Genomic DNA, 12,248 nt, shown 5'->3' with positions numbered 1-12,248 from the left:
TTTTGCACCCCCCCCAAAAAAAAAATATCATTTTTTTCATTTGGGCGATCCGGCGAGAGAAGAAATTGTGCAACAGATTGGCCATTTGCCGAAGACGCCATTCATGTGTGACAAGGGGGAGGAACTTGAAGCTAAAGTGAAAAGGTAAGCAGACCTGCATGTTTTTTTTGTTTTGCATGCGCATTGTTTGACACTTGTTTTTTTTGAGTTGCCATGGTAACAAAATCCATATTTGTGTGTGTGTGTGTGTGTGTGTGTGCTAAAATTCTTTTGTCCTTAGGCAATTTTGGTGGAAATTAGTCCAAAATATGTCTTAACTTCCCTCCCACCTTCAAAATAACAGCAGATCCAGCACAGGTCTTGTGGGTCAAATGTTTGTTGTAAAATTTACGCCTTCATTTGGCTCGGTTCAGTGCTGACCCCCCCCCCCCCCCCCAAAAAAAAAAAAGACAATTTAGTTCTTTTTTTTTCTCCCTCTTTTGGCTTCTCTTCCATCGTCATCCATGTCCGAGATGCATGCTAGCGCCTCTTTCCAGCATTAGTTGCTGTTGCAGCACGAGTAGAAGTAGGATTCTTTCTTCTGGCCCAAGGTCACTCTGGCTTCTTCTACCAAGACAAAACACAGGTTGGGATTTTTTTATTATTATATTATTTATGATTATTTTTTTTACATGGCAAAAGGGATCAAAGGTGGTTTTGATTTCACCGTCGTCTCATTTGAAAATTGTTTTTGGGTGCAATGAATTCAACTCACCTGTCATGTAATAATAATAATAATAATAATCTTACATTTTGTTTCAAAGCGCCTTTCAAAACTCTGTAAAGGTCACTTTATAGTCACAGGTCACAGATAGCTCGCTAGATAGCTAGCCACCTAGATAGCTCTATGGCTAGATATCTAGATAGTTAGCTAATACACTGAATGTCACTATTAAATACAGATAGAAAGCTAGCCAACCAGCTAGTAGATAACTAATAGACAGCCAACAGATAGCTAGCCATCTAGATAGCTTTATAGCTGGATAGTTAGTTAGCTAATACACTGAATGTCACGATTAGATACAGATAGAAAGCTAGCCAGCCATCTGATAGCCAACTGATAGCTAGCCACCTAAATAGCTCTATAGCTAGTTAGTTAGCTAATACACTGAATGTCACTATTAAATACAGATAGAAAGCTAGCCCGCTAGTAGATAACTTATAGATAGCCGACAGATAGATAGCTAGCCATCTAATTAAACGCATAATTGAGATGAAGCCAAATAATGCCCGACCGGTTAGCTAGGTAGCCAATAGATAGCTAAAAGCTAGCTAGATAGCTAATAGATAGCCCACCTGTCATGTACTGGAACGTGGCGTTGTTGTAGTCCTCGGCTACCTTCTGGAACAGCTCATCTGCAAGGTGGGGGGGGGGGGGGTTCATCCAACGTTTACGTTCAGTTTTGCCTTCAGTTCAGTTTTGGGACGGTGGGCAGATAATGACTCACCCACGTTTCTTCCCGTTTTACTGGAGGTCTCAAAATGCTGCGCTCCGATCTCTGCGGAGGATAAAGAACCAAAGGAAATAAAATGTCTTCAAAACTAACTTTGCTTACCTTAGATAGACCAGGGGTGTCAGTCATTTTCTAGCTTTCATTATCTGGCTAGCTATCTATTGGCTAGCAAGCTATCAAGCTAGCTATTTAACGTGTCCTGTGACTGTGAAATGACATTGACAGCGCTTGTAAAGAAATGTATTATTATTATTAGCTATCTGTTGGCTAGCTATCACTTAGCAGCTATGTACTTGGCACTTGTCCTGTGACTATGAAGTGTATTATTATTATTAGCTATCTCTTAGCTAGCTATCACTTAGCTAGCTAGCTTTCTATCCATTTGAGTTACTTCCGGGTTGAGTGAACGCTAATCTCGCTGGCTACCTAGCTGGCTATCTAGTTGCTATCTATTAGTTAGTTCTCTAGCTGGCTATCTATTAGTTATTTATTAGCTAGCTAATCTCGCTATCTAGCTAGCTATCTAGCTGGCTATCTAGCTAAATTTCTATTAGCTATCTATTAGCTAGCTGGCTAGCTCTCTAGCTGGCTATATTTTAGTTATTTATTAGCTAGGGAATCTCACTATTTAGCTAGCTGTCTAGCTGGCTACCTTGCTACATATCTATTTGATATCTATTTGCTAACTGGCTATCTAGATGGCTACCTCACTAGCTATCTATTTGCTATCTATTAGCTATCTGTCTAGCTATTTATTAGTTATCTATTAGCCAGCTAGCTAGCTTTCTATCTATTTGAGTATTTTTTAATTTACCTTCAGCAAAATCCTGAGTGTCGTGATAGTCGATCTGCCGAAGATTTCGGTCTCCTTGGATCAAGTCGCTTTTGGTGCCGCATAGGTAGATCTTACAGTGCTAAGGACGGTTTAAAAACAAAAATAAGATATTTAATATAACATCATTCTGTGAAAAGCTAGCATAGTAATCAGTTTTCTGTGGGTGAGCAGTGGCAGCCACATGCGCCAACGTTCAATCAACCGGGAAGTAACTCAAATAGATAGAAAGTTAGCTAACTAGCTAAAAGATAACTAATCGATAGCTAGCTAGCTAGCTAGTTAGATAGCTAATACATATAGCAAATAGATAGCTAGCTAGGTAGCCAGCTAGCATACCTCTTCGCAGTTTTGCAGTTCTTTCACCCAAAATCGAGCTCGCTCGAAGCTGCTGCTGTCGGTTAGATCTAAAAATAACCAAAACGTGCAAATTAAACGCCATCGTGTGAATTTTGTTTTGACGAATAATATCAAAGAAAAATTCAATTCGACAGTCCAAATAAGAATATAAAAAGAATCATATTTATGAATAATATACATTTATGGAATAGTATTCATTAAAAGAACTTGTTTTTAAAAATGAGACTTTAATTTTACAAAATGGCATCCGGTGGACATCAAATACAAAATGGCCGCCGTCACACGACCGCCATTTACCGTAGCAGACGACGGCCGCTCGGGCTCCTCTGTAGTAAATTCTGCTCATGGCTTCGTAGCGTTCTGACCCGGCTGTGTCCTGGTCGCGCCAGAGACCAAGAAAAAAAATACTCTTTTTTTTTTTTTTTTTTTTTATAAAAAAATGAATCAAAAATGGCGATGGAGGCGGGATCTCACTCACCCAGATTCCCAAGGTGATCACTTTTTCTCCCACTTGGATTGTTTTGGCCACAAAAGCAGCACCGATAGTCTGCGCAAGGAAATTATTATTGTCATAAACATTTTGGCCTTAGCCCAAATGGACCAAACTATCTAGCTAGCTATTAGCTATATAGCTATCTAAGTGGCTAGCTATCTATTAGCTATCTACTAGCTGACTGGCTAGCTTTCTATGTATTTAATAGTGACATTCAATGTATAAGCTAACTAGCTAGCTATTAGCTAAAGAGCTATCTAGGTGGCGAGCTCTCTAGCTAGCTATCTGTTGGCTATTTGTTAGCTATCTACTAGCTGGCTAGTTAGCTTTCTATCTTTATGCGTTTAATTAGGTGGCTAGCTATCTAGCTAGCTATCTGTTGGCTATCTATTAGATATCTACTAGCTGGCTGGCTAGCTTTCCATCTGTATTTAATAGTGACATTCAGTGTATTAGTTAACTGTCTAGCTAGCTATTAGCTATAGAGCTATCTAGGTGGCTAGCTATCTAACAAGCTATCTACTAACTGGCTGGCTAGCTTTCTATCTGTATTTATTTTATGTATTTATTATTGCTGTGGACTGCAAATTTCCCCATTGTGGGCCGAATAAAGGTTTTCTGATTCTGATTAATTGAACCCTTAATTGAACTAACTAGCGTTCTATCTGTATTTAATCGTGACATTCAGTGTAAATCATCATTTTTTTAAAATTTGTACGAAAAAAGATCTTTTGTTTGGAATAAATAAAAAAAAAAAAAATTTTTTTCTTGTCAAATCTCCAACTTTTTTTGTGTGTGTGTCGATGTATTCTCCCAAATTTAATCTAAGATGGCGTTTTTATTTTTGCGTTGAATCTTACGTTCTGGTACGGTCCCACCAGGAAGCGGTGATGGACGTAACGCTCCACCAGGCTGGTCTTGCCCACGCTCTCCTTGCCCAACATCACCACCTTGGCATCCACGTGCATGCTGCTCATATTACACCCCCCCACACCCACCCCAAATAAAAGTTTTGTATGTCTATAGGGGGGTGGCTAAAGCACTAGGAAGAAGGAAGTAAGGAAGGAAAATGGCCTGTGAAAAGAAGAAAAAACATGGTTCACACTATTTGTCATGCAAATGATTTTGGGTTGGAATTACGAAGGAATTGGACCAAACAAAAGCAGATTTGTGTGAACCTTTAACTTTAATATTGAAAATACAGTTTTTGGGCTATACCATTTTATTAACGTGAAATTATAACTTCCGGTTTGAGAAAATACGACGGACTCGTGAATGTAGTAAACAACTTTATTCTGATATAATACAACTTTAACTCCTTGCGTAATATTTTTTTATTTATAATATTATTTCCAGTATTTTCATATCTTTAGATGGCTTGATGCTTATTTTAAAGCAAATAGGCCGTGTATTTTATCATTTTATTTAACTCGCTCAAAAAATCGATATATTATTACATTCTTGTGGCGAGGGGTAAAAATTGGATATCTTACTTGGCAGCGAGCAGGACTCAACACGTCTCCATCGTCTCCCCCGCGACAACAACAATCAGAAAGCCCGAAAACGTCAAGTGGACATCGGCAGCTACGAAATGTTTCGGACGGGCGACAAACTGGGGGTGAAGAAGACGCTTGTCATCTCTGTCCAGATCAAGGGGAGCTAAAGCTAAGCTAAGCTAAACCGGCTGCTGTTGCCGAACGAACCCCCTCCTCTGTTGCGCAATGGCAGAAAACGCCAAAGCTACATTTTCCAGATAGATAACATGATCATAATTTCCAGTTGGTGAAAAAAATGTCCCTTCTCGAATCCTGGATGACTATTTTAAAAGAAGAACAGAGCGACGCGTTCGGAAAGCGGGTCTGGGTGGAGGTAGAAGGTCGACGGGGTATGATTCGAAATCAGCTTTGTTTGTTGGGGTGGGAACTCCCCACTAACGTCACTATGAAGACGGAAGAAATAAGAGGGCGCTCCAAAGTTATGGTCGGTCATCTTTGTGGAACTGAAAGTCTTCTTTTTGAATCAAATGTTTTTTTTCTAATCCTTATTGCACAATAACGTGTTTTATTGATTGATTTTACTTATACTTACTTATTGATTTTACGAGGAAAAAAATAGTCATGTTTACATGAATGACGTGTAAGCACGTTTGAAGGTTTATTGACAGCGTTTGTTTCCCCCCACCGATATAACAATGTAATAATACACGAACTTCTCAAAAAACTATCGCATATTCATAGTGACTTCCCCAAACACGGTAGTTTGACAGTGATTAGCAAAAACGACAATAATTTAATGTCAATCGGATCAGATTTATTTGACGTATATGATGTAAAATAGCGTAATGTGATTGGAAGAAATTGATAGGGCGTCATAGTTTGGGGCTCTTTGATTGGCTAAAATCTCTTCACTTCCCCCCTCTTCGAACACGCCCACACAACGGAAAACACTGGCAGACTCAAACATGGCTGAAGACGATGAAGTCGAAACCACTTCAGACGGAATCTTACGGGAGATTTTCACGTCCCCTTTGAACCTCACCTTGCTAGCTTTATGTCTTTACTTGTTGTACAAAATCTTCCGCGGCGACAAGCCGACGGATTTGGGCCCAGTTGAGGAACCGCTGCCCAAACTCAAAAAGCGAGACTTTACCCTGGATGAATTGAAGCCGTACGATGGGCAGCAAAGTCCCCGAATCCTCATGGCTGTCAACGGCAAAGTCTTCGACGTGACCAGGGGGAGCAAATTCTACGGGCCGGGTAAGTTTCACCAAGTTTCACTAATGTCTCAAAAGCTACTACTTTGTCGCCTTCCGTGAACAACGAGATGAAATTTCGCGTTAACTTGACAAAGTTTTAGCGCCTTGCGATGGTAGACATTGCCTGTGTTTGTTTGGGCCCCGTTCCAAGAAAGCGAATCGACCCAAGAACCGATTTGGGTTCTCCGAAATATTCGGAACGGTGCTCGAAGTGGTTTCAAGCCAATTTGGACCCCCCCCTCTAGAAAATCCGCAATCGCCTTGACCTCATGTGAGCTTTGCTACCTCTGCTCCGTGTAACCTCTGACCAGCAATGTAGTGATGTGTCGTTCGCGAACGAGCTAGTTCATAGGAATCGGCTCTCTTCGTTCACTTCAGAGATCCGGCTCCTAAGAAGGAGCCGAGTTTTTTTGGTATCTATCCAGCCAGCCAGCCAGCTAAATAGCAATCCAGCTAGATAAGCTAGACAGCTAATAGATAGCAAACAGCTAGCGAGCTAGGTAGCCAGCTAATCTAATGGCATTATGCTGTTATTATTCAATTATGATATTTTGGGATAGTTGCTAAACAAAGAAACTGAGGAGGCATTTGGGAGCCAAGCCAAAAGAACCGGCTCTTTGAAAAGAGCCGGAATTCCCATCACGACAGCATTGAGATCACAACTGTTGTTTATGCTGCCACGCCCAACCACAGAATCACCATGCCATTAATAAAATGTGCAAAAGTCAACGCAGCCCACAAAAAAAAGTACAGTGATACCTTGGCTTACTCATTTAATTGCTTCCCAGACAGAGTGTGTAAGGCGAAAAGTGTGTGTCCCCAAAATTATTTTCCCATAGGAAACCATTAAAATGGGAATAATCCGTTCTCAGGTCCCCATAAAACATAATTTTCTACTTTTCTAAGCCTTAAAACTACACTAAATATACCTTATTTTATGTATAATAAATGTGCTATGGTATTATAATGAGGGAAATAAACTGTACTGTAAAATAAAGTGGTTTTATTGACCTTTGTGATGGTCGTTGATGGCTTGATGGAATGGAGTGGCTGGTTTTTACCTTGTTCCTCATCAATTGTGTGTGTGATCAAATTAGGCCCAAATTCATACCAACTCAATTACAGGCAAATTCTTGAATTATTTACAATTGTTTCATGAAGTTCAATATCCATCCTGTGTTTTTTTTCCCCAGACGGTCCCTACGGCGTTTTCGCCGGCAGGGACGCATCCCGAGGTCTGGCCACCTTCTGCCTGGGTCAGGAAGCCCTGAAAGAAGAGCACGACGACTTATCCGACCTGAGCGCCGCACAGCAGGAGAGCCTCTCCGAGTGGGAGGCGCAGTTCACCTGTGAGTGGCCCGCCAGCTAGATAGCCAGATCAGCTAGCTAGCTTTCTATCTATTTGAGTTATTGCGGGTTGAGTGAACGCTGGAGCGTCTGGCTGCCATTGCTCACCCACAGAAAAACACATCCCGTGACCTTGAGAGTTTTGAAAGGTGCTTAGAAATTAAATGGATTATTATTATTATTATTATTATAAATGACTAATAGCTAGAACGCTAGCCAGCTAGCTAATAGATAGCCAGCTAGATAGTGAGATTAGCTAGCTAATAAATAACTAATAGATAGCCAGCTAGACAGCTAGCTAATAGATTGCAAATAGATATCCAGCTAGATAGCGAGCTAATAAATAACTAATACACAGCTAGCCAGCCTGCTAATAGATAGCAAATATATAGCCAGCTCGGTAGCCATCTAGATAGCGATATTAGCTCGCTAATAAATAAATCATAGATAGCCAGCCAGTTAGCTAATACATAGCAAATAGATAGCCAGCTAGATAGCGAGATTAGCTAGCTAATAAATAACTAATAGATAGGCATCTCGAGAGCTAGCCAGCTAGCTAATAGATAGCATCTTTTCTTTCTGGTGAAATTGCTGTTGTGTTGTGTCACACGCTAACATGGACCGTGAAGCTCTCAGGGGGAAAATTTCAAAATAAAAGGCTTGTTTTGTGTCATTACAGTTAAATACGACTACGTCGGCAAGCTTTTGAAGCCCGGCGAGGAACCGACGGAGTACACGGACGACGAAGAAGGGAAGGACAAGAAAGTAGACTAAAAAAAGGCCACGCCGCGCATGCTAGCCAGCTGCGAAAAGGACGCGGATGTCTTCATGCTAAATGTTCTATATTGTCAATGGGCTAACGTTGCTGCGCGCGGAGATTAGCTTAAATTGCGTCAATGCGACCTTGTCTTTCTGCTGCCATTACAAATCTTTATGTTGCAACCCGAGATGTCAATCAAAACGGAACGCTACAATAAATACGGATTTTGGTATTGATTAAGGCAGCACAGGTGGGTTAGCAGTGGCCTTTGCTAACAGCTAAAACAAATGTCAGGTGTGACGTAAAGATTTCTTTATTTTTTAAAGAGATGGACCAAGTATACTTATTTTTGAAATGACGCTTCTCTCTTTACATTCATTGTCATTCCTATTCAAATACGCCACATAAACAATCCGTTCATATCCATTGATCGAGGTCTTCACGGGGGACAATTTAGTTCAATCGGGAAGACCGTAGTAGGAATCAAACCCGGTACCTCTGCACAGTGAGGTGGATGCACTCACCGCTTGTACACCGGGCTGACTTGTTCGAGGTTAGAACTGCCATTTGCTAAGTAGATGCCGACTGAATGTTATCATGCTAGCAGCCTTGAAAGGATATCAATTTAAGAAATAAAGCTTTGGAATAAAAAAAAGAATAATAATAAATTCTCTTTTGTCTATTATTTGTGATCCCAAAAAATGTATCTAATGTAAAAAAATAAGATTTTACTTTATTATTCAGTGGATTGGATGTACCTTTATTCATCTCGCAGTGGACAAATTGACATTTTACAGCAGCAAAGTTATGAAAGAAAGCGGAAAGGAAAGAAAGAAGTAGAAAAACAAAATACACGAGCTGCTGGCAGGGCAGCCATCTTGAAGTCAAAAGACTCCCAAAAAACCTAAATAATAATAATAATACATTTTATTTCTAAGCGCCTTTCAAAACTCTCAAGGACAGTCACAGGATAAGTTTTTAAGCTACCTACTTAGCTAGTTATTTGATATCTATTTGCTATCTATTAGCTATCTAGCTGGCTGGCTGGCTGGGTATCATCTTAATAGCTATCTATCTATCTATTAGCTATCTAAGAGCTAGCTAGCTCGATTTCTATCTATTAAGTTACTTCCGGGTTGATTGAACGCTGCCGTGTGTGGCTGCCGCTGCTTACCCAAAGAAAAACTGATGCTGTGATAAATGAAATGTATTTTCATGAAAAGGTATGTGTCAGAAGTGGGATTCGAACCCACGCCTCCATTCGGAGACCAGAATACCCGTATGCCGGAAGGACGTTCATCCTTGAGTCTGGCGCCTTAGACCACTCGGCCATCCTGACACTGATGATCGGCTGTCCGTTATTTTATTTCTATACTTTTTAATATCACTCGAAATCACAACAACAGACAGATATATCATATTGTTTTATGTTTTTAATATCTACAAGCGTACGTTTTACTTTCTGTATTCGCTTTTTGTCCACGTGCCACGAGAAGACAAACGATACCGACTGCGCATGCTCACACTAAGTAACACACGTCACTTCCGTGGCAAATTTGCGACCGACTTCATTGCTTCTGTTCAAGGGTATCAACTATCTACTACTAGCATCGTCATGTACAGATTCGCTAAAGCCGCCGTGAACATCAGCGGTAAGACGACCAGGCGTTATTAGATAAACGTTTATTTGCTTTCAAGAAATCGTGATACGTTTAGCTATTAAACGTTTGTGATTCGATTCTTTGGACGCGTCTCCGACGGGTCATCCCGGTCAGCATGCTAATGCTAACAGCTCTGGTTTGCTATTTCTTTTAGCCTTTATCGTTAATACAAGTCTAGAAGAGTTTTAAAATTGAAGTAAGTTTAAGAAATTGGCGGAATTGACACTTTACTTTTATACGACCCTTTTGTTAATGTTGTTGGAGTGGCAATTTAATCGCAAAGTTGCAGTCGTTCGTATGTCGAACGGGCGTTGTCGTAGAAACGTCGTAAACAGAGGACCCGTGTGTTAAAGTGACTTTACAAGAAAACAATTACTAACAAAAGTAAAACGCCATTGTGTAAATGTGACCGTTCCACAATGCAAATATCATATTTTGCCGATAAAAGAGGTACAATATGGCTCGGTTCAATTCTTGTCTTCCAAAGAGTATACTTATTTTGGTGAAAACTGACTTTTTAATAATACTACTACTACTACTAATAATAATTAATAATAATAATCAGACGCGCCAGCATTCACTCATACATAATAAATTCCATAAATGTAAAAAAAGTAAACTACTTTTGGTGAAAACTGACTTTTTAATAATAATAATAATCGTTCACTCAAACCGGAAGTAACTCAAATAGATAGAAAGCTAGATAGATATCTAATAGCTAGCTAGATAGCAAACAGATAGCTAGGTAGATAGCTAATAGATAGCAAGACGAGCCAGCGTTGACTCAACCCGGAATAACTCAAAATAGATAGAAAGTTAGCTCGCTAATAGCTAACTATTAGATAGCTAGCTAGATAGCAAATAGCTAATAATGTTTTGTGCTGTGGTCATCCAGGTCAAGCTGCACGCCAAATCCGGCACGGGTCCAACGCCCCACAGGATTTTCACTCTAAGTATGGCACCGGTGTGTTGCTTGGCGGGATTGTCTTCTGCACAGCAGTGTGGTCATATGTAAGTAAAGTATTTCTGTTATGAGCAATTAGCATGATAGCAAGAGTCCTCCAAATTGATTTTGTTGTCATGCTAATTCTAGCTACAATGGCGACTTCACCTGCGCCAAATATGAACAATATGTTGGGTTCAAAAATGCTTTAAATTGAAGTCAAATTTTCACATTGCAAACGGTGATTTGGTGTTTATTAACTCATTTGAGATAGCTAGCTCGCTACCTAGCTAGCTAGCTAGCTATTTGCTGTCTATTAGCTATCTAGCTGGCTGGCTGGCTATCAACCTGGTTATCTATTAGCTTTTTAGCTATCTAGCTAGCTGGATGGCTATCTATTATCTATTAATGGTTCTCATTACATCATAATAGAATACATTGAATTTATTTCAAAACTTTCAAAACTCTCAAGGACACTTTACAGTCACAGGATATTTTGTCTGCAGGTGAGCAGCGGCAGCCACATGCGCCAGCGTTCACTCAAACCGGAAGTTCTTTCATTATTAGAATGAATAAACACACCTATAAATAAATACATTATATGTAAACAAACAAATACATACATAAATACAGATATAAATAAACACATACAGAAATACATAAATAATACGTTAATATATATATATATATATATATATATATATATATATATATATATATATATATATATATATATCGGTTATACGTAAATATATATATATATAAACAAATAAATACATAAACACTTAAATAAATACATACATAAATATATTTATAAATCCACAAATAAATACATAAGTACTACATGAATAAATACATTTATAAATACATAAATAAATACATAAATGCATAAATATACATTACATCATGTATAAACAACATGTGTATGCTAGTTATCTAGCGGGCTGGCTATCTATTAGCTATAACTGCGATATCTGGCTATCTATTAGCTATTAATGGTTCTCATTACATCATGTGTATGCTAGCTATCGAGCTGGCTACCTAGCTAGCTATCTATTTGCTATCTAGCAGGCTGGCTATCTGAGTGGCTGACTGGCTATAACGTGGCTAGCTATCTGTTTAGTGGCATCTATGTTTTGATTTCCTCCATGCGGGATAAACACACTTTTTTTCCAGGTGGGGACTCAGACTGGCATCACTTGGAACCTTTCCCCTGTTGGCAAGGTGATGCCCAAACCATGGAGGGAGGCTGGTGATGAATAAATCATAAAAGGCCGCCATGGTGGATGGAGATCCAAACAAAAAATCTCGAGACTGTACAGATGAACAATAAAGTTTGTTTCAATATTGTCCAAATAAATGACATGTGATTCTAGATTGGTGTGTGTTTATTTTTATTTTTATTTGTGTGATTAACACCCAACATCCGTAATATTGACTTCCTTCCTACTTTGAAAAAACACCTCAAAACCCATCTGTTTAAAATAGCATTGATGGTCTAGTTCAATCAGCTTTTTTATTATTTATCATTTTATTTATGGTTTTATTTTTTCCATTGTTCTTTTGATTGTAAAGTGTTTAAGTGTTCAGAAAGGCGATTGGAA

General features: G+C 39.2%; 3 protein-coding genes and 1 non-coding gene across 4 annotated transcripts; 2 read left to right on the top strand and 2 right to left on the bottom strand.

Moving 5' to 3' along the window:
• Window positions 1-241: 241 nt before the first annotated feature.
• Window positions 242-5,189, bottom strand: rab24 (RAB24, member RAS oncogene family). Its single transcript, XM_089017233.1, has 9 exons — window positions 4,672-5,189; window positions 4,039-4,252; window positions 3,164-3,232; window positions 2,983-3,061; window positions 2,665-2,732; window positions 2,308-2,407; window positions 1,488-1,538; window positions 1,336-1,395; window positions 242-606 (listed from the first exon to the last, which is right to left on the bottom strand). The coding sequence occupies exons 2-9, from the start codon at window positions 4,153-4,155 to the stop codon at window positions 539-541; spliced, it is 612 nt and encodes a 203-aa protein (XP_088873359.1). The 5' UTR covers window positions 4,156-4,252; window positions 4,672-5,189; the 3' UTR covers window positions 242-538.
• A 424-nt stretch (window positions 5,190-5,613) lies between these two features.
• Window positions 5,614-8,711, top strand: pgrmc1 (progesterone receptor membrane component 1). Its single transcript, XM_089017234.1, has 3 exons — window positions 5,614-5,934; window positions 7,127-7,282; window positions 7,960-8,711. The coding sequence occupies exons 1-3, from the start codon at window positions 5,640-5,642 to the stop codon at window positions 8,052-8,054; spliced, it is 546 nt and encodes a 181-aa protein (XP_088873360.1). The 5' UTR covers window positions 5,614-5,639; the 3' UTR covers window positions 8,055-8,711.
• Window positions 8,712-9,268: 557 nt separating this feature from the next.
• On the bottom strand, window positions 9,269-9,379 carry trnal-caa (transfer RNA leucine (anticodon CAA)). Its single transcript has 2 exons — window positions 9,342-9,379; window positions 9,269-9,314 (listed from the first exon to the last, which is right to left on the bottom strand). It is a non-coding gene; the product is annotated as a tRNA-Leu (tRNA).
• A 166-nt stretch (window positions 9,380-9,545) lies between these two features.
• On the top strand, window positions 9,546-12,019 carry cox7b (cytochrome c oxidase subunit 7B). Its single transcript, XM_089017077.1, has 3 exons — window positions 9,546-9,692; window positions 10,597-10,712; window positions 11,821-12,019. Exons 1-3 carry the CDS (start codon window positions 9,557-9,559, stop codon window positions 11,905-11,907), a joined length of 339 nt encoding a protein of 112 aa, XP_088873203.1. The 5' UTR covers window positions 9,546-9,556; the 3' UTR covers window positions 11,908-12,019.
• Window positions 12,020-12,248: the final 229 nt, after the last annotated feature.

This window comes from Hippocampus bargibanti, linkage group LG16, assembly GCF_051943395.1.
Source record: "Hippocampus bargibanti isolate YZ-2025 linkage group LG16, ASM5194339v1, whole genome shotgun sequence".
NCBI classification, from domain to species: Eukaryota; Metazoa; Chordata; class Actinopteri; order Syngnathiformes; family Syngnathidae; genus Hippocampus; species Hippocampus bargibanti.
This window is presented reverse-complemented; position numbering and strand designations above follow the sequence as displayed.